This window comes from Thamnophis sirtalis, unplaced genomic scaffold, assembly GCF_051295495.1.
Source record: "Thamnophis sirtalis isolate CommonGarterSnake01/CBP01778 unplaced genomic scaffold, rThaSir2_p1.2 scaffold_3, whole genome shotgun sequence".
NCBI lineage: Eukaryota > Metazoa > Chordata > Lepidosauria > Squamata > Natricidae > Thamnophis > Thamnophis sirtalis.
This window is the reverse complement of record NW_028261383.1, coordinates 63,373,695-63,396,252: the sequence shown is the minus strand read 5'-3', so window position 1 is coordinate 63,396,252 and position 22,558 is coordinate 63,373,695. Positions and strand designations below refer to the sequence as shown.

The 22,558-nt window shown below is 38.2% G+C and overlaps 1 protein-coding gene across 1 annotated transcript; it reads right to left on the bottom strand.

The window, feature by feature from the left end:
* Nucleotides 1-4,753: 4,753 nt before the first annotated feature.
* Nucleotides 4,754-18,973, bottom strand: SEC61A1 (SEC61 translocon subunit alpha 1). Its single transcript, XM_014064029.2, has 12 exons — nucleotides 18,844-18,973; nucleotides 16,823-16,890; nucleotides 15,727-15,792; nucleotides 15,550-15,628; nucleotides 12,833-12,964; nucleotides 12,445-12,554; nucleotides 11,821-11,974; nucleotides 10,199-10,359; nucleotides 9,403-9,600; nucleotides 8,770-8,961; nucleotides 8,074-8,150; nucleotides 4,754-6,554 (listed from the first exon to the last, which is right to left on the bottom strand). Exons 1-12 carry the CDS (start codon nucleotides 18,848-18,850, stop codon nucleotides 6,368-6,370), a joined length of 1,431 nt encoding a protein of 476 aa, XP_013919504.1. The 5' UTR covers nucleotides 18,851-18,973; the 3' UTR covers nucleotides 4,754-6,367.
* Between the last annotated feature and the right edge of the window lie 3,585 nt (nucleotides 18,974-22,558).

Genomic DNA, 22,558 nt, shown 5'->3' with positions numbered 1-22,558 from the left:
CCTTGTGTGCTTTCAGATTCATTAGAAACTCTGCACCTAACAGCCTATTCTTCAAACTGGGTCTTATTGTTATTCATTTAGCTTCAGTCATGTGGTCTGACATATTGTAAGTTGTTTTAGTGATTCTTTGTTCATGATCATAGGCTATATCCAACTGCTTGTTGCAGCTCTGGGGAAAAATGGGGCCCTTCACATCCGTTGACAAGGAAAGGGTAGTTTTGACTTTGCACCCTCTACGCACATAGATGAGAAAATACAGCATAATGGCTCTCATTGTCAGAAAACTCTTGATCTTCCTGAGATGAATACAAATGAGGAGGAGAGTTTGGCAGTAGCTATTGCACTGGGATTGTGCTGTAACCTACACAGAATTAAGGAAGGATAAAGACTGGGAAAAAGCTACACACATTTGTTTTCCCTATAAAATGGGAATCATAAAAGCAGTGGCCTTTTGAACCAAATTGCATGTTGAATAAAGAGATAAACAGAAGTAAGAAGCTTCAAGCACCTTGGAAAATCACAAAGATACCATGGATTGGATTACTGCAGACTAGAGTAAAAGATGAAGAACATACTATTAATTATAATAATATAATGACACTGTCAGGTTCACGTTAGCTCGACATGTATTGCATCTCTTTCCAAGTATGATCTTTTCAGCAAGTCAGGTTTAAGATTTTATGACTTAACAATTAACAAGACTAGTCATTGTTCCTGGGATATTAAAAATTCCTTCTTTGGTGCAACTCTGTGGGCCCTACTTAGAGATTCTTAACTTTGGCTTTATTTTCAGTAATTACAGTAGCTTAGGCCTATATTGAAACTACCATTCCTAAAAACTGCTGTACCTGTTCTAAGAGGTTGCAGGTTATTTGCAGAACTACACATTCTACCAACAAAAATGCTTTCCCCCTCCAAACAAGTGGGAGAGATGTACAATAGATGAGCTTTAATTTGATGCTAGCCCAATTAATAAAGTATCCTTTTTAACAAATCCTTTGCTTTTGCTGGTCAGTTTGTGATGAAGTACACTTGTCACTAGGTAGGTCAAAACTATATTACTTAGCTTGGAAGCACAATGGAGACCAGTTACTGGTCTCAGAATAACTAAGAACAAGTTTTCACAAGTGTATTATTACAGCACAGCAAAACTTCTAGATTAGAAATTGTCATTGATGAATTGTGGTGGCGCAGTGAACTTTGCTCACTGCCAGGAGTTCGATTCCTTCTACCCTAACAGGCTCAAGGTTGACTCAGCTTTCCATCATTCTGAGATCAGTAAAATGAGGACCCACACTGATGGGGGCAATATGCTGACTCTGTAAATTGCTTAGAAATGGCTGTAAAACTCTGTGAAGCAGTATATGTCTGTGCTATTTCTATTGCTATTTTATAAGAAAAATTTAAATCTATAAATTGTATTACAATCAATCAGTCAATCAATCAAGAAACAAAACATCCTTACACTCTTCACTTTCCTTGTAACAATTCATGATTTTTCAAGTCATTAAAACTGGCACTCAGGGTAGCTTCTTTGCCCTTATTAATGGTTGTCATTGGCTAATTCATGCATACAATTAATTGATGAATATGATCAAGAATTTCTCAGCTTCAGAAAATATTTTGTTCATTAAATGCCAACTTGCTTGGGTCTATATAAACAATGGCATAGCTCAGCTGGTAATAGAATTTGATTGATCTTGTTCAGTTTGAACATATTGTTTCCTCTTCCTAAGAAATAGAAGACATTTCTCAGTAACAGTTGAGCTTCAACGAAAGCTTGCGGTGGGCATGCTTTCAGCTAATTCACTTACTGACTGCAATTGTGATTGGCAATTCTGTCGCTAAGTGACATGGTTATAAGGCGAAAAACCATTTCTACATAGGAACTGTAAAACAACTGAACTAGAACTCACCAGTAGATGTAATACATCTGAGTGATTAAACATATTTGTTTATATTGCAAGTTATCAAACAACTTGTTTGCATATTTGCATTATATCCAATAATGCTATCAATGATCAGGATTTTTTTCCTGCCAACTCTCAGTCTCTCCTCAGCAGCAATAGGTGGCTTACACATTTTACGCGCCTCTCACTCAGGAGTACTCTGTATATTTTATAAACCTTTATTCAGAAGGGCTATGCAGTAATGCTTTTGCTTGTTTGAAAGGTCTTGTAGAAAACTAAAAAGTACTTTTGTGGCAACTATTCCAAATATGTTTTTAAAACTACAGATAAAAGTTCAAGTATATACCATAAGGTGTCTGGTATTTTTCCATATGTAACTTCTATGCAAAGAAACAGCATATGGTTGACAAGTTACTTCAAATAGCTTAGTTCTGCAATAAACAGCATCCTCTAGTGGATACTTAAGTGTTGCAATTTGAAAGTTTCTTTCATGAATACATTCTTAAGCCAGATGTTTACTGTATTCCCTTTTCTGAGGTACTGAGTGGGATTTTAAAAGGAGACCTCTAAAATGCTGCTTATTGAATATTGTTGGTGATCCTTCTCTCGGTGCCTTTATGAGATGAATGACTCTTTAAACTCATTGGGCAAGAAATATAAACATGGGATTTTATCTGGAAACAAAACATGAAGAAAGCACACATTTCAGTCACAATGTACCATAAAATATATCAAGAACATTTAGAGTATATTCTGTCCTAGGAAAAATTAGAACATGTAGGTTTAAAACACACACACACACACACACACACACACACACACACAATCAATTTTTCATTAAGTAGGCAATCAACAGCTTAGAGGAAAGTCAAATGTATGCTATTTGGTATGCAAGTAATCCTCAAGTTATGACCACAATGTGCCTGGAACTGGATCTTAAGTTGTTGTCGTTATTAAGTCAAGGTATCATGTGACTGGATCCAATTTTGCAGCAGTTGTTAAACAAACAGCAGTTATTGTTATTAGGTAAATCCATTACATCTAACAGGCATTTTTAAACTGGAAACTAGAAGCATCAGAAACTGTCAAAAGACATAAAAAAAATCAGTCATATGACCTTGTGATGCTGCAAATGGCTATAAAGGTGAGCCAATTGCCAAAATGCAATCATGTGTCTGGAATGTGGTGGTCTGGCTGTTTTAACTTCAAATTTGGGTTGTACGTTTTGTATGATTCCATTGTAATTTTGGTCACTAAATTTGTAAATCGAGGACTACCTATAATTCAAAATGCATCATAAACCCAGAAACGACCATTTTAATTTTTGTTATAGGTTTTGTTCTGGAGCTAAACAGAATGTTTTATTTATCATGGCAACCAAGCCTGGAAATGAATTTGTAGCTAAAGCCATTTTATAACTTTTCAATCCACCAAAGTGTAGGCTATCAGCCTCTGATACAGCATTTAAGATGATGTTTCATATTTCAGGCATTAGCTGGAGTCTCTTCCAACTGACAAGTGAAGAGTGTCAGTGCATGGATGTATTTATAAAAAACCCTCTCAGGTAACCAGTGACCATGGCAAGTGGATCAGCAAATGCATCCCAATTAACTGTTGTATTTCAATATGTCTAAATACAGATTTTACATTTTAATGTTTAAATATGTATTGCTTTTTACGTTATAAGCCACTGAGTGTCACTTTTCGTGAGATTGGCAGCCATATGTTTGATTAATCAATGGAACATTCAATTAAAAGAAAACCTTGCTCATCTTTTTTTTGCCTTTCAAAAAAAGGTTAAATTACAAAAGGATTCATCTCAGGTCACCTTAGTTTATCTCTATTAAGAACAACTGAACCGAGAAATAGCAAAAGGAAATAATTTTATTCTGAAGTTAAAATGTTATGCAACTGAAATAGAAGAGGGACAGTGGTGGATATCTCAACTTTTTATTGCCTGTGCAAATAAAAATATGGGACTTGTCTGTAGTGCATAAAGTTAATGGTATGTTAATACCATCAATTAAAATACTGGTTTGGCAGTCATAGTTCAAACGTGAGGCAAAAACTACAATATTTGATAAAATCCTTGAATAATGCTTTATGCACAAAGAAGATAATTTTGTTTCAATCACAACATTCAGTTCAAACTCTGCAATATGGCTATGCAGATCAGATTAAGTGCTCCACAATTTGTAAATTTCAACTGAGAAAGGGGGATAGTTTCAGTAATACACACAATCTATCCAAAGGTTCTGATCTGACATTTCAAATCACTTCAATTTGATGCTTTGCTGCTCCAGTTCTGAAATTGATGGAAACTTATTTGATCCCTTTAGTACATAGGATAAAATGTATAGGATGGGATGGACAAAAATGCAATATACAATGTAATATTTACCTATCAGTTACATTTTAAAAGTTGTATATTTCATGAAGTTAAGGATTGATTTACAAGTATTCTGAAAAGGAGTACTAAGATAACCTTGTAAATTCAGATTTGCAATTGATCCAGAACACAACTCTTTCCTTGAGCTTTGCCTGCTAGACGACCATACAAATGAATTGCACTACAGCACCATAAGGTATGTTCTTCGCTTGTTTTGGGATTAAAAATAGCCCAAAATATATCCATGTCACAGCAGCCTATTAACTGAAGAACCCACTCCAGCAAAGCTGGCTCTGGAGATCTTATCAGTCAGATGTCTTCAGTATCTACCAATCCCCCCATCTGTATCTGTTCTTGAGAAGATCCTAAGCTTTTATTTCCAGTTTTACTGCATTACACTCAGCTTCTTGCATACCATTAGTGTTAGCAATTTCTTGCTCCTGGGATTTTGTTGCTGGGTAAAATGGCAGAACTGCCAGAGGTTTGGCACTTTCATCTCAGTACTAGTTTTTGACCTAATTTCAATATGTGTGGTGTTTTTGTCAAGGCATAAATTTCTACATGTTGAAACTGAGAAAAACAACTGGCCCGTAATATGGTCCCAGGACTTCATTGCTCTCTTTTCAAGAGCCAACACGACCATTAATTCTATCTGCATGCTTCTCATTATACCATGTTTTAATTTGGTCTGTACAATACACAAAACACCTTACAACCATGATATATCTCAACAGATGTCAAGCCTTCATGGAACTTTATAAGCAGTGGATAACCCTTAAAATGTTATGGCTACTTGTCCTATTTGGTAGGTGTTACCCTGAAAGCAAGCAATGGCTACTTGGTCTCTAACGAAGCACCATCACCTCAGCTTAGAAAAACATATAAAACTATCTGGAGAGAAAGGGGTTCCTCTTAGGTGGACAAGAATTTGCATGGCTTGTAGTCACTATTCCAGAGCAATTGGTGGGGAGACAATAAGCATTTGAATCAATATGCAGGTTCTACTGTAAATGGCTTCCACATACTTATCAAGCAGCAGATTAATAGTTAACATCATACCTCCTAGCTTAGAATTTATTTTGATCTCATGGCAAATAAAACTTATTAGGAGTACAGTAACTTCCAAGAGAAATACTGCATTCGACACTTGTCAAGAGATAAAAATAATAAATACAAGACAAATTAACAAATTTCAGGTTTCCTCTATGGCACTATTTGCTGCCTTTGTTCAGTACAGCATTGCAAGACATGATCTTAAATATTGTGGAGCAGGGGTGTCTCATTACGTGACATATCAGGAGTCCCTCCCCCGCTAAACTGGGTGTGGGCGTGGCCAGCACGTGACGCATCCGATCTGTGGGCCCAAAGTTTGATAGCCTTGCTGTAGAGTAACATGACCTGAGATTTCTACCAACAGATGGTACCTATTATCATCCCAGGCAGAAGTAAAGCAACAGTCGAAAGGCAGTAGTCAGCACTGAAAACAGACTCTGCTTGACTAGACATCTGGATGTTCTAAGTGTGGTATTCTAGAAGAAAAATTAATGTATGTGCTTATCAAAAGAACCCCGCCCCTCACGTAAATTTGGGTGGTGATTTTGAGAAGGGGAGGGAAGAGTCTCAATTTCCCCACCCCACTCCAGGGAAAGAGACAAATGTCACCCTGCAACAAATATCCATCCACTCTTCATTTAAATAATGAACCCAGAAAACCTTCGAGCAACTTCGGGACAAAATTGTGCAGTCTGAAGTAGGGAGAAAAGGCCCTCAGATTAAACCAATTTAGAGAATTGTTTCAAACAATAACAAAGAACAGAAGACCTTTTTTTTTCTAAAAATGTTTTTTTACGCATTTTCCAGCTATTTATAAAACAGCAACTAAATACCAATAAAGTCTGAACCGAAGGAATGTGCTTCAGAAAAAAAAAATTCACACATTTAAAAGAAGTGTTTCTATTAATGCGTTATGCCCATGTGTTTTTGTGTAACTGTTAATCTCTTTCACCTGATTTTCAAAAACTTAAAAACACTCTTTGCCAGTCCCTAGGTCCATGAGACAATATTGCATTTAGAAGAGAAGTGCTCCCATGCTGCCAACTTCACTCTGCTCTTTTACAAATATTTCAAAGTATTGATAAATGATGGTGACAGCCAACAAGATTCCCGTGCCTGATCCTATGGCCCCAAGGAAGTCTGCCAGCACAGAGAGGGCACCAATGCAGAGGCCACCAAAGGCGGCGGCTGTTGGAATGTATCTAAAAAAGGAAGAGCAACAAAGTACAAGTTAGGCCAAAAGATTTAAGGGAAATTGTCTACTGGCATAGCTACTGCAGAAAATACTTAGGCAAACTACAGGCAGTCCTCAACTTATGACAGTAATTGACCCTGCCCTTTACACTCTTACATTGTTGCAGTCATTAAGCAAGGTGCCCATGTGATTGCCTTGTTCAACAACTGCTATCTCAGCCCTCTCAGGTGCAGCTTCTAAGAAACTGTAGATTAGTGGTTTTGGCTCCTTGGAGCATGGCAGGGGGAGGAGGGGATGGTTTCATGCATGCAACCTAATTTCACACTTTGCGTGCTTATGCGCCCTGTGAGTTGGGGACCCCTGGGGTAGGTTATTAAATGAATAAAGTGAAAGAGCTGCTTGCCAAGAGAGCAGGCAGCTCTCCTCAATATGCAGAAGGAAATTCCTGTGTAGAAGTTTCCCTTCCCTGTGTGTGAGAGGGAACCCATGTGCTGATCTGAGGAAGGGAAGTTCAGATCCTGATGATCATTTGCATGCAGGCTAAGCTTGCAATCTCCGTCCGGGTGAAAAGTGTTTGAGCAACCCTGGGGCTGTTGGAAACAGAGCAAATCATTTCGTTTCCAACTGCCCCAGGATCGCTCAAACACTTTTCACCTGAAGACTGGAAACTTCTGGGGTCATGGTCTCATGCGACTCCAGGCACCCATCCGTTTTTGCAGAGAATGGGTACCTGATGTTCCGTGAGATTAGGTCATTCCAGTTTCTGGGGGGAGTGTTTGCACGCTAATGAGAGGTGTGAAGTGACGCAGGTTTGCTGCCCCAAAGCCTTACTTCGGCACACCGAGCCTGGAGGAGTCTCCTTTGGAGGAGTCTCACTGAAGCTGCCTACCATTCCAGAAGTGGCAGCCAGCCTCGGTGAGTCAGAGAAGCTGAGCAGGGCGCACTTGTCCTGGAGAGGAGACAGCTCACTAGATCTTTGAAATGTGAGTCTTCACAGGCATGCCTGTGAAGACCTGACAGAGGAGTGGGGGAGGGAATAGGCAGGACGAATGTTGCAGTGCCTCTGCAGTCGTTAATAAGGGTGAATGATGGCCTCATAACTTCGGCACTGGGTCGTAAGTACTTGGGTGGGGGGGCTAGATTGAAATGGTTGCTAAGTGAACTGTCATAATTCGGGGATTACCTGTATAAGCATTCAATTTTATTCAATTAAAATACAACCAGGCTGCATGTACCTTTTATTTCTGTGTTACATACACGAAAGTGATTATTTATTTCTTTTAACATCAACATCAGTAGTGAAAAAGTTGCCGTTTTAAAATAAACAAACCATGAAATTTATTGCCTTTGCCTTAACAAATATAAAGCAGGCATTCTCAGAAATATTATGGAGAACATTTTCTAAGACTAGAATTTCAGTAACAAGGAGAGAGCACAGAAAGGCCATTAAATCTGCAAGTAGATTTCTGCTTCTCCGAAACAAATGAAAGCTCAAATAGCAATAACGCTACAGATTTATAACTCACCTGTTGAGTTCATGAACCATGGAGGTTTCTCTGTGACCCCTCATAACCATCTGTTGCTCTTTCAGTTGTTTAGCAACCTGTACTCCAAAATAAGTAAAAAAATTAGCATTTTGTGAAGAGAATCACTACATTTGGTTGCTATAAAAATGTAAGAACCTCAATAGTTCTTAAAATCAGAAATAGTACAAGGATATGGGAACTAAACAGAAAAAAATATTTAATTTATTAAAACATAATGCCATCTTCTCAATCCCAGGGAATAATTTATAGAAAGGAGTTATAAACCTTTATAAATTCATACATGAGAGATGTTGGTACCCTGAGAAGAATGAATGGCTAGCGAATGAGCATAGCCAGGGATTTATTTCACCCAAGATTTGGCGGGATGGGGGTGGAGGGTAGGCCTGGATGTTAAGTAACCAAGGGTAAACGAACCAAGGGTAAGCCTATTTTCTAGCATATATCCAGCAACAGATCCAGATTAAATCCACAGCATCTCCAGATGCATAGGGGAAAGTGCTTGGAGTGTCAGGGTCAGGCACGAAACAATACCAAATTTAATACAACAGCCTGACTTGCTATGAGGCGTATCCTATAGTTCTGTTTGAATTTGACCTTTCCATGAATTTTTTTTTCAAGTGCTTACCGCAGCATTTTGATGTATCTAAAGCTGTGAGATTTATGCTGTTTACTTACATCTTTTGCAGATGAGCCAGAGACTTCAATCCAGGTTTTAGAAAAGAAAGCACAGGAACCCAACATAAACACAATATAAACAACTGCATGAACAGGATCGTCTAAAACTGATGTAAAAGACTCAGGAGGCGACAGGTAATAACAAAGACCACCAACAGGATATGAACGGGCAGGACCGCCAGTTGAGGTATCCTACAGTGAAGAGAGATTGCTTTCAGCAAAATTGGATTAAACTTTCTTGAGTGAGTAATTACACAATTTCTAGCAACCAATTTAGTCAAGTTAGCAATATTTATGTATAATGGTGATAGGTCTTTTGTTGCATTGCAAAGATGTCTGCATGCATTGTTAGCATAACATAATAAAATATACTAAAGCTAATATAACACAAAGGAACTGATAATAAGACAAAAAATTAAGTAAGGCTCAATATGAAAGGCCATCTCACTTTTAAGACAAATAATAAATAAAAATCAGATACAATGCAATTCTGTGGGTTTCTACTTGGAAGAAAGGGCTAGAGAATTCATCAAGTTTTTAAAAGTATAGTACTGTAAACCTATCTTTTCTGGGGTGCCTTTGCTAGAAGAATTTTTAAGTACAGTTATGGAGAAGAACTTACAAAATACTTACAGACCAAGTGCCCAGAAGGCTAACCAATATGTTGCCACTAAAACGAGCAGAGAGCATCTGAGAAATTACATACAAGTTGGAAACCAATGCAGACTGAAGAATAATGGGAATATTGGAAGTATAGAATAACTTGATTGGATAGGTATTGTATTGTCCACGGTAGCGAGCAGATTTTATAGGGAGGTCCACTCTAAATCCCTGTGGATCACGAAGGGAAAGTAATTAAAATATAAACACAAAGAAAATGTAATTCACAAAAGTACTTGCCCCAAGGGTCAATCAAATCAAGGTTATTTTTAAAAAGCAATCTCAAACAACATTTTTCCCTCTCTTTATTAGCTTATATAGGTAATCCTTCTTTAGTGACTACAATTGGGACCAGCAACTTGGTTGTTAAGTGAAGTGGTCACCAAGTGAAACCACAACTCTAATTATGATCTTACTTCTGCTAGCAAGAAATATACAGTGTTTCAATTAGCTTTACACCAAGATAAAAGGATAACTCACATTAACACAGTATCACTTCTAATCTATGGTACATCTTACATTTCTCCAATAAACCTTGTGGAAATATTCTAACTTCATATTTTGGTGATGTATTAATAAGCATTTCATCAGAAATTATATGGCTTTAATAAATAAATATCTTTCCAGGCCTGAATAGAATATGAAAATATATTAAACTTTAAATTGTCATTCTATATCTCTCCCTAGTATAGTTCTGCATGAGCAGGGGGTTGGACTAGATGACCTCCAAGACCCCTTCCAACTCTGTTACTGTTAAAATGTTACATACCTGGAAATAAATTACAACAGCAAAGACAAAGATGGTGGAAATCAAGTTCATAAGGTTGGGGAGATTCTGCCGATAGAAGGCTTCCCTGAGAGCTCTAACTTTGTCTGTGCGAGTAGCCAGCAGATGGAACAGGGCAATGATGGCGCCTTCAAACTCCATGCCTTTTAATGAACAGGTGAAGAAATTATTAACTACTATAGGAAAAGCTGTTGATGCTTTAAAGTCCTTGCCTTTAAAAGTTGGCAGTTTAGAATATTCTGTATACTCCAATTACTCCTAACATTGATTCATTCTCTAAAAATGAGATTAAACCCCAACACTTCCTTCTTCTTAGTCATGTGATTACTAGTATTAATGTAAATCGCACTGTGAAACTAACAACTGCCATTTATTAAATTTAATTTATAATATCAGATTACAAGGACAGTAAGAAATAAGCTAAAACTGATAAAACAAACAGAAATAGGTTAAGAAATTAATATATAAAAGAGAAAGTAAATAAAATGGTAACAATTTTAACAACAATAATAAAAAGCAACCAAAGGCCTATAAAGCTACATTAATCATTGTCTACTAATTCTAATCATATGGAAATAAATGGACCCTCTGTGAAGGACTGAAAAAGAACTATAAACATATTTGGAGATAAATTCCCTAACTGAAGGGAATGTTTCTCCAGCATTCCTGATCCACACAAAATTGGTTTGCTGCATACTGCTAACAATTTTCTGAAAAAACAATCTGGTTGTTTTAAAATTAAAACAGTATACAATAATATAGTGTGCATATTTTGATCCACTGTGGTTTGCATGGTTTGAGGATTCTATGTGAACTAGGTCACAATTACCTTTTCAATAAATTACAATTAAAACAAACTATAGCTTTATCTGATATATTAAGTCTGCAATATATGCATTACCAAATCTTAGTCTCATCTGCACAAGTGCTGGGGAAATACCTTTGAAAAAACCACTCTTGCTGAAGTGTAATATACAAAGTAGTCAATAAGGAGTCAACATTATTAGCACTACGCTATGTCTGCTCAACAGAATGGAGTTTCCTTACATGCAAATACAAATATAAAACCCAAGTTTGCATTATAATGTATTTCCTGTTTCTGGGCTATTTTTTTTATCTTTCCAGAAGCACCTTTAAACATCAACAGTACAAATTATAAGATGAATTGTTCAGGACCTTCACAGAACTAGGCATTGGATTTAAACTGCAGAAAACAATGCTTTGCTGCTTGGTTTTCCATCCACTCATTTAAAACTCCCTGGGTTTCCTTTAACTATTATTACTGCTGATAATGAGAGATACAAGTTTCCCACTCAGCCAATTCTTGCATGAATTGCCAACAAGTTAAATTTACCACTACACACACATTTTCACAGAGATATCCAGGGTTCCAGGTAGCCATGTTTCCTTAAAGATAACATAACACATTAAAACTCAAGCAAACCAGTACTCTGGTTCCTTATCCTTATTAATTTGCAATTTTTCTTTTTCAGATGATACTCAACATGCTGTGCCACTGGATACTGGACAAATAGGAAAAGCTTAGGTTTTTTTTCTTGCTTACTTCCAAGGCATTGATATATGTCTCTTCAGAGAATGATTACCTCGGCCAGTGTTCACTGTAGTTGGGCTGAATGCCTTCCATACAATTGTCTCACAGATATTAGTAGCAATGAAGAGAGAAATGCCAGAGCCAAGACCATAGCCTTTTTGCAGAAGTTCGTCCAACAGAAGGACTATCAAACCAGCAACAAAAAGCTACAAGGAGAAATGTATAAGATATCAATCACTTCAATTAAAATGTTACTAATTAAAAACAATACAGAAACAATTAAATAGGCACAACAATTTCTATAAATACTTGGCTGTGGAGATCACTTATTAAGGAGAGCAGCCTTTTTGGCTATTATGTTTCTGTGTCAGCTTCAACCAAGTTGATTAAGTCTCTTACCTTCTCAATAGTGTTACTGGAAGGGAAAACATATAGTTGAAAAATGTGTAAATCTTAGCTCTTTGGTTGTTACATTAATACACCCAGAAGTAAGAACCTTCCCTAGTAAATTTCCTGCCTAAGAAGGAAGCTTCCAGATGATTGTCAAGAGCATTTAATATTTTTGCAGAGAAAGGGCTAGGTTAAGCAAGTTTGCAAAAGGGCCCAATTTCAATCTTTTAAATATTTACGGATCCTAGGTCTACATCCAGAAGAGTTTTAATAATTTAAAAGTTACCTGAATGGTGATAAGGAGACAGATTCCTGCTCCCATCTCTGATGGGTCTCCATACATCCCAGTCATTACATAAACAATAGATTGTCCAATAGTAATAATCATGCCAAACACTGAAAAGAATTACAGGAGAAAAAAAGTGAATGTAATTTAACATTCCAAATTTCTTGAGAGGTCAATTTATATTGTCCACTGTCTATTAGCTGCATGAACTAGAACACGGGGGTCAAACTTGCTTCGTTAAATTGCCATCACGAGATGTTTCACAGTGTTTTTCTTTTTTGCGGAGCTATGGTGGGCATGGCTCGCGCATGATTCATCTGGCCCGAAGGCCACCAGTTTGATACCCCTGGACTAGAATAAAAATTGTTTAAAATTTCCTGTTCCTTACATTTCTGTGCCCCATTGAAGAGAGCTCTGTCTTTTGGCGTATCCCCAACTTCAATTATTTTGGCACCAGCCAGTAACTGCATGATGAGACCAGATGTGACAATGGGAGAAATGCCTAGTTCCATCAGTGTACCTGTTGGAAATCAAAAATAGAATGAAAGACCTACCAATCCTTTCCTGCTCAGCCCTACACAGATAACTGGCCATTTCAAGACATTACAAAGATAAAGATTTAAATTTGCAATGGAACTCCATTCTTTGCCAATTTGCAAAAAAATGATCATTCTGTTATATTATCAAATTAGAAGAACCTGCTTTCGCGAGGCAAGCTGAATTATTACAGTTCATTTAGCAGAATGAGCAAGCCTCATCCTTTAGAAACAACATTTTCCAACCTATTGAAGCATAATAATTTGACAGAGCTTTTTAAACATACAGAAAATGCTGGTTGTAAAGATTTTGCACATAAGCTATTATTTCCGGGCAAATCAAAATTTAGAGGCATAATTAAAAGAATTCTGAACTTTTGGAATTTGAATCATGCTTTTTATCTTTGTCCCTGTGTAGGAACTTGCATTGCCAACTAATAACAAAAAGTGGGAGTACAAATTTAAAGAATAAATAAAATGTTTAAGATGATATATAGTATATAACACAAAAATAAAGTTGTTTAAATGACCTGCAGAACAGAGTTAAAATATATGAACTAGTATTATACTAACCTTATCAACTTTCCCTCTATGCATGTTTCAAACTGCAGAGGAGAGTTTTACCAGATTATGTGAGCTAAAAGGTGCTGGTTTTCAGCAGTTTATTAAATTAAAGGCAGAGGGAAAAAGGGAAACATGGCCTCTTTTAGCACTGCTAAGACACCAGTAACTTTTTTTTATTTACATTTTTTTATGTAAAGACATAAAACATAAAACTATCTTCCATTACATACAGTGTGTTGATTGGTTACAAGGTTTTTGTACCTCCTTTCCATAGTCATCACTTGCAATTTATATAAATCACATATCAAATTGAATGTTTGTATACATTATCATTATACTTCATTTGTTTGACTATCACTATTATTCCTTCATTTTAAATTTTTTGAACTCTATCCTCAAATTTCATTATAATTTGGTAAATATTCTCAATTTTTCATCTATTTTTCTGTTCTTTGTTCAATATTTTCCATTCTCTTTTCAATGCTCTCTGTTCTTATTTGTATTTTTTTAATTTCTTGCATAATCATTTGTAATGTTACTTCCTTTTCTTTTTCATGTTGCGCCATTCCTCCAGACAGTAAACGCTGCCACTATATCATCCAAAGCTTTTTTATTAAATTCCAAGTAAGTTCACTGTATTCTTTCAAGTCAAGGCTTTCTTTTCATTCCAATCCAGCTACTGATAGCACTCCAGAGGAGCACCTGTATAAACAGTCCGTGCTCTTCTCGCTATCATTTTCAATAAACAAGCTCAAAACCTTGATATGTAGATCAAATGTTCAAAGAAAACAAGAAAAATAATGTTTCCAAGCCTCCAAGCAGCAGTGTTACTTCTTTTCCTCTGCTTTTCCTCCCCTCTTTATATTCCAAACTTAAGGAAAAATGTTCTTAGGGGAAAAAAATTCAATAGAGCGTTGAAAAGAGAAAAGAGGGAAAGTCTTAATCAATAAGTATTAAAAAAAGCAAAATAGAAGAAGAAAATAAAAACCGATCCAGTTTAAAAAGTAAAAAGCATTTGTAAAAGTTCCATCCATAAAAAAATAAATAAATAAAGATAACATACTAAGTTTGACTCAGGCTTAATCTCACCGCTTAACCTCTTCTGTTTTCGATTTTAACTTTACTTTTGATCTTTTTGGGTGTTCTCTTCTCTAATAATAAAATTTATCTCACTAATTCGACACACTTTCTCTCTCGCTTTTCTTCTGTTCTGGAGCTGTCCCAACTTTCAGCAGCTTCAATGCCTGCTTCTCTGTGGCCGGAAAAAAGAGCTTCTCCTGGACCTACCAGGGACTTTGCGATGTCCCTGGGATCAGCAGGATGTGCCCTTCTCCATAACCATCTCTATGGGATGGTTTAGGTTCAAAGGGACTGTCCAGCAGCAGATATATCGACAATGATCTTGGAGCTCTAAGATCGCACATCGTATCGGTGCGATGTCAGTTCCATCCCTCGACACCAATAACTTCTGATTCACTCTCTCCTTCAATTCCAGGCAATCCACTTAGCTATTAATATATAGCATTCTCCGTGTGCATGTCCACACACGCCTTCAAGTCAACATTGGGCAAGAGTGACTGACCCAATGTCACCCAGCTTGCTTTTTGCCTAAGAGAGAACTAGAATTCACAATATCATGGTTTCTATCCTGGCGCCTTAACTATTATACAATGACTGTCCTATAACATTGAGTTGACACAAAGTAATGGAAATCCCTTTTTTATACTTAAAGTCAATCAATTTCTCAGCCTCAGTTCCTTCTATATTCTATATTTGTAATGACAGCATCATGATGGTCAACCCACAAAAACCCATTTTACAATCACAATATCCAAACCAAAATAGTGCATATTTAAATCCCACTGATTAGATGGAATATTGATTATTACTGAAGTCAGTGGGAATGCAAAATGCTTAACTCACTTAAAGGAGAAATCCAGTTTGCTATGATAGACAGAAATAAAATTTAGCAAAAAGAATAAATTATTAAGGTGAATTTCAATACCTCTGTTTGAAGCCAGAATTACTCTTATCCAATAAAAGGGATCAGCTGAATCCGATGACATAATACCAAAAAGGGGAATCTGGATTTTAAAAAAAAATTAAGCAAAATTATCATAGGTTTGGCTCTTTAACTTTGGTTTTAAAGAAAGGATTCAAGGACTAAGGATTCAATGAATACCTGGCAGCAGACCAAAAAGATGAAGAGTGTGATAGCTGTCCATAGCACCTTTTCTTTAAACTGGATCTACAATAAGAGATGAAATTGTTAAAATAATTGTCATTGCCAACATTTGGCTAGAACAAAGCATGACATATCCTTGAGAAAAACAGCTAATATTGTACATGACTTTCAAGAAGCTCAATACTTCTTTACTTCTTTTCCCTGACAACTCTCCAAAAATGCTAAATAGAAGGCTGAGGGACTCTCCAATTGCTGTCATATAGGATTATATCTGTTATTGTAATTTAGAAACCAGAAATGCAATATGTTCAATATATTTAAATTTCCAACATTTCCACATTGCTTTTACTAAAACACACACACACACAAACAATAACATGAGCAGAACTTTGATAAAAACAAAGCTTTCCAGTTAAAATTATCCTTTAGTTGACCCCAAAGAAATTACTGGTATCATAAATTCCTATAGGCACTCAGTTAGAAATCATAAGTAGAGGCATAGTCATGCTGATATCTATAAGTAAAATTCTATGTATTTCAGTAAATGTCATCAAAAGTGATAGCCAAATATTTTCCATATATGCTAATTAGGCAAGGACCACTGTAAGAACAGCTCTCTGATGCCTTTAAGGCAGAATATTATGGCAAAATGAAAACCAACCAACCCCCTTTATTGGGGACAGAAAAAGAACCATTTTAACAAACAGCTTGTTTCCCCTTCCTTTTCTAGAAGCAACATTTAATTCTGCTAGTTGGATTGGCAGCCTGAACTGTGCAAATGAGAAAATTGTATCTTGAATTCTGCCATCAAGCAAATGATGCATAATTTTATTCAAGGTAGAGAATAAACATATTATATTCTAGTTAATCATACTGCTGTCATTTGCAGGACAGATATTCATTTTTGCCTTTCCGTTCAAACCCTACTATTGTGTTCCTTTAAAATAAGATGTCAAAAGGACCTAGAGGGTTTAACTGAATAACTTTGGAATACATTTTTTTAAAAAAATAGGGAAAAGGACAAAAATGTTTCTTCCTTTTAATCTTTTATAAATATTCTGCCAAAACTATAATTCTGTAATGTATATATTACCTTTCTTTCTGGTTTTTGAATTTCTGGTAAGATAACGCAGAAGGGCTTGATTACTTCAAGAAATTTAACTGTGAAGAAAATTTTGAGAAATTAAGCAGACATCCATCAATTAACAAAGATTCATCAAAAAGAAAAATCTTAGCTTGTTCAAAATCTATTAATTGTTAAGCTATACAGTTATCTATGCAATTATCTATATTTTGGGGATTGGACTAGAAGACCTCCCATGTCTCTTTCAACCCTATGATTCTATGATCTTGAACAAATCAAATATAGAAAATGATCTGGACAGATAGACACATAATGCTTAGTCCTGTTTGAAGAAAAATAAATGGAAGATCATCACATCATATACAAATTAAGTCGTTACCTCTACTAAATCTGTGTTCTGAAGTCAAAGACAATCAAAACAAGGAGTTTGTAATAACAATGGCATACCTAACTTGCATTCTCTTTAATTTCCCAACAAGAACAATTTGTAAGAGCACTGTGATGATTGCTGTTGATTTCAGCATTACCTGTGATGTTCCACAAATATTAAAACTACAAGACTTCCTTCAGGTCACCTTGTGCTTATCACTCAAACTATTACAAATGCACTGCTGATAATATCAATCTACATGAGGCACGTTATTAAGATTATTTTTGATCTGCTTCTAAATATCTTAAAAGGAAGCCAGTAAAAAAAAAAAGGGGGGGGGGAATCAGTAACAAATGAAGATTAAAATCCTAACAAATTGTAAGAAAGAACATAGATAATATTTAGGACCAATCAAGGGCCAAGAAGTTTATAACAATTAACATCACATGTTCAAATACAACCCATGGGGGAAGGGAGGGACTCTAGCTTGCCTCAAAACATTGTCAGAGGGAACTTAAGAAGCGCAGCATTTCATGTGGGATTTAGGTTTTCTGAAGCAAGCACAAGACTGACAGCAGCTGTAAATGGACAATCAGGATGATCATGTATCATATTCTGGGGATAACTGGCCTTTTAAACTTGCACAAAGTTATAATCGGATGCAGTTCGGTTTGCAACTACACCCAGGCCCCAAACACAAGAGTTAACCCCATTTCTATTTGCTGTGAAAGCATCCATTGTATTTATTTATTTAGTTTGTCACTCATGTACAAGATAACATGAATAAAATAAACCTGAACAAGAACCCAAGAAATGGGAACAAATAAATGAGGACAATAGGACAGGGATGTTAGGCACACTGGTGCGCTTATGGACGCCCCTACTGATCTCTTAGGAATGAGGTGAGGTCAACAGTAGACAATCTAAGGTTAAAGTTATGAGGGGTTGGGGAAGAAACAACAGAGTCAGGTAGTGCATTCCAGGCATTGACCATTCTGTTGCTTAAGTCGTATTTTCTGCATCCCCCGACAAAGCGGAGTATTTTATTTGTGATTCCACAAAATACTTCAAAACATTTCAGATTTGACCTCCAACAATCTCGCGTGTACATAGGCTCCGATGAAAATCCGAACCTGGTCCGAACTTTAATGTTTTTGTTATGTCCTTCCCATTTTTGCAAGATAAAGGAGACAGCCTCGAACTGTTCTTCCTATTGACGGACGGAGCTCGGAAGAGGTCCCCTGAACTATTTCTTGAATAGTTACTGTCTCGGGATAGTCGCCCTTCAATCACCCAGAAATGCCCCCCCCCCCGACACCGTCTGTCTCGCCAAAAAGCTCCCCCCCCCGACTCCGACAGCCTAAGCGGGCGCACCTGGCGACCATTCAGAGGGGCTCCACAGCCTGTCTGTCCCCCACAGACCCCCGTCTCGCCGCATCTCCAGGCAAGGACGCTCGTTGCCTCCCGCAAGCCGCCATTTCGCGTCTTTCACCCTCAACCTCCCCACCCCATAACTGGTCGTCCCCTCCCAGCAGCGTCTCCGTTCCTCCTCGAGACCATCTCGGCGAATGGCGGGCTCCCTCCCTCTTTCCCTTCGCCCGCTACTGCTCTCCACAGTCGCCTCTCGCCAGCGCCTACATCGCCGTCCAGCGATACTCACTCCCCATCTCGGCGCCCTCAACGCGGAAAAGGAAGGGCCGAGCAGCAGCAGCAGCAACTCCCGACGCTTCCCTCAGAAAGACACGTCAGTTGATGGAAGCCCCACCTCCGGTTCCTTCCGGTTCCTGCCACGCACTGGTAACCGCTACCAAAGCCTTGTACGTCCGCGCAAGCGCGCTGAGGCTTTTAAAAAATTTTAAATCTACCTGCTGAATATATTTTTCCCTAGGACTACAATTCCCAAAAGCCCTTTGAGACCGGGAAAGGCTCTCTGGAGAAAACCGTAGGGCGGTCTCAAGTCCGTATTGACGGGATCCAGGGAATGCCTTCCCACTTGTTCGCGCTTTATACCGCGAGCGAAGAAGCAAAAGTGGATTGCTTCCTGGAGGTCGCCAGCGTGGCTTTAAAAGGGTTTGGTTTTGGGATGTTTTTTTTTACACTGTTTGGATCTACGAAGAATAATTTGCCACGTGTTATTTACAGTCGGCAATTTTTTATAAGCCGTTATAAACAAAATGAACCAATTAGATTGGATGGAGAAGGAGAGAGAAAGAGAAGCGAATATTTTACAGACTATGCAGCTAATTCAAAATACTGACAAGTATCAGATCTGCAAGATCAGGTCTGCAAGAATTGGAATTATTCTGTTAGAATTATTCAGCGCTTTCTGAAAGGGCAGGTGGGCAGAAAGCCAACTTTCCTCCTAGTCCTGTAGCAGAGCTTTGCCAGGCAATGCTGCACATTTTTGAGCGCCTTGCCTAAATCCACTGGATTTAATGGGTAAATCAGACGCCACATGATCTCTGTCGTGTTTTCTACAATCTTTTTTGTGGAGAAAACTGAAAAAAATAATAAAACCTTTCTGCCAAGGGTCAACATACAGAGAGGCAAAAACAGTGCCTTAGTTTATACATTGCACTAAGCCATGTGTACTTCTTATCATAATTTATGAACTCTGCATACATGACATAAAACCAAAGCAAATGACATTAAGCTGGTTAATACAGTTCATTAAACTAAAAATGTGATTATCCTTTCTCTGTCTTAGCATGTATGAAGTTGCTTATTCTGATTTGCAAACTTTGGCTTAGTTCAGGGGTGTCAAACTTGATTTCCACATCAGCATTGTGCTTGTCCTGGGGTGTGATGGCCAGGGTGTGTGGCCATCTTGACAACACTCATGTCGGGGGCACCTGTAGCCCCGATGGGGCTGTGGAATCCATTGTCTCCAGTGGAGGAAGACAAGACCAGGGAGAACTCTGTTTTCGACTGCGATGGCCTCCTGCAGCCCTCTGCCAGCGAACATGGAGCTCTGTTTTCACTGGTAGAGGCACCTATGTTTCCAGGGCAGTCCCGCGAGCCAGATCTAAGCATCCCATGGGCCTTGAGTTTGACACCCTTATGCAAACCTGGCTGGGAAATTCTGAGAGATGAAGTCCACAAGTCTTAAAATTGCCAAGGTTGGACAGTGATGGTTTAGATGAACTGAAATATACTTTGTTTAAACCATAATTTACTGGATTAGCTATCACGTTTTTGAAAAACTTTAATATATTTTGTTGGCTTAGTGCAATGTACAGTTTGTAGGCATGTTAAACTATATGAATTCTCTCTCAGGATCAAAAATAAGAGTAAGTAGATTACTGATGATGGTCTTAGGGTGGCTGCCCTCATCGAATAGGATATTGCAGGGCTGTCAAACTCAAGGCCTATGGGCTGAATGTGTCACGTGCTAGCCACGCCCACACCCGGTTTAGTGAAGGGGAAAAGTCCCAACACGTCACGTGATTCCACCGTAACGACGGGAGTTTGATACTCCTGGAATATTGGATAGATTCTGTATTTTTTGAAAATAAAAGCACTTCTTAAAACAGTTACAATTGCAAGAATGCAGAAAAACACTTGAAAAACTCTGGGCAATTCTCTTTTTTATTTCAACTGTTACAACAAAGAGTAGTTAAGTAGTCCTTGACTTATAACCTTTCATTTAGTAACCATTTCAGCTCTGACAAAACTTACAAGCAGTCCTTGCACTTATGTTCATTGTTGCATCCCCACAGTCACATGATCAAAATTTAGGCCCTTGGTCAGTGGTGGGATTCAAATAATTTAACAACCAGTTTGCCCAGGGTCAGGTTGACTTATCGTGGGAGGTGTGGCCCATCCCCATCCTCCAGCTGTGCCGCACATGCGGAACAAGCCTGCCATGACGGCCAACCTGACCCTGGGCAAACCGGTTGTTAAATTTCCACCCTTTGCCAAAAGGCTGTTTCCGGGGGTGCTTATCTGCACATTGGTCTCACAGCTGTTTCAGCCTTCTGAATGTGGCTCCTTTAAAAGGCGAGGTTTCCAAGGAATGAGGATGGAGGTTAGCATTGAGCAAGAGTTGATGCTCCCGAGAGATTGCGTGGGAAGGTGAAGAATTGGAGGGAAGTGGAGGGAGTGATTTCCCGTGGAGCTGCATGCAGGGGGTGTTGGTCAGTCTGTGGACAAAAGTGAGAGGGATTTCGAATTAAGTTGGCAGCACCATCGAAACTGGGCGCAATGTAGGGAAAACTATGGAGTTAGTTTGGCCAGGCAAATGATTACCCTCCTACTATCAAAGTGGAGGAAGACGAGCAGGGAGAAAAAAGAGGGAAAACAGCCTCCTTCCCTCACACTGGCCGCTCCATTGTCCATTTCTCCATTGCAGCGCAGCACCCAGGATCCACTTTCATAGTGGGGTGTGTGTGTGGGGATAATTTAAAACTGGTTCGATTGAACCAGTGCGAACCGGCTGAATCCCACCACTGCACTTGGTGTACTGTCCCATTCATACACACACATAACCATGGTTTTAATGGGTTTATTAATATTCCCCAGCAATTCCCTTCACCAAAAACCCAGAACTGTCCCAAGTAAGTCCAGCCACAAGCAGACCAAGCTAGTCCACAGAGCAATGGCAAATGAGTTCACAAAGCACGTGAAAATTTCCCAATCAAAATAAACCCATCAGGCAAAATTAAATCCACAACATAAGGCATGATGCAAGACAAGGCACGGTGTCAATCCAAAGCAATGTAGGAATAACAATGGCCAGAAAACACACAATAGAAATGAACACATTGTTCCCAGCATCACCTCCATCTGTCTACTGAACTGAATAGCCAGCTTCCAATGCAGCCCATCAAGGGTAAGGCTGACCTTTGCTGCTCCTGCCTTTTCTCTGCCATACAAGTTCTTGGATCAGTGCAGAAGGCAGTTCCTCTTCATCATCCCTGACCAGCTGCAGCTACGTAAATGCTTTCTCCATCTGATATCTCAGGGCTGTCCTGCTGCAGCTGTGCTTTAGCCAAATCCCTCTCACATGGCTACTTGGAACACTGACTAATTCCCCTCCTGACGTGCCAGGAACTGGTTCATCATACTTTGCAATTGGCATCTATTTATTTATGATGGTTGCAGATAATCATTTGTGATTTCTCAGCCAGATTCCAACAAGCAAGCTCAATGGAAGAAGCTGGATTCACTTAACAACTGTGTGATTCAATTAACAACTGTGATTTGCTTAATGATCACAGCAAAAATGTGATTATAAAATCAAGCGTGACTCATTTAACAATTGTCTTGCTTAGTGATGCAACTCCAGTCCAAATTATGGTTATAAGCTGAGGACTACCTGTATTGCTTATGTTTTACCCTCCTCTCAATCAAAATGTAATGTATGTAAAGGTGCT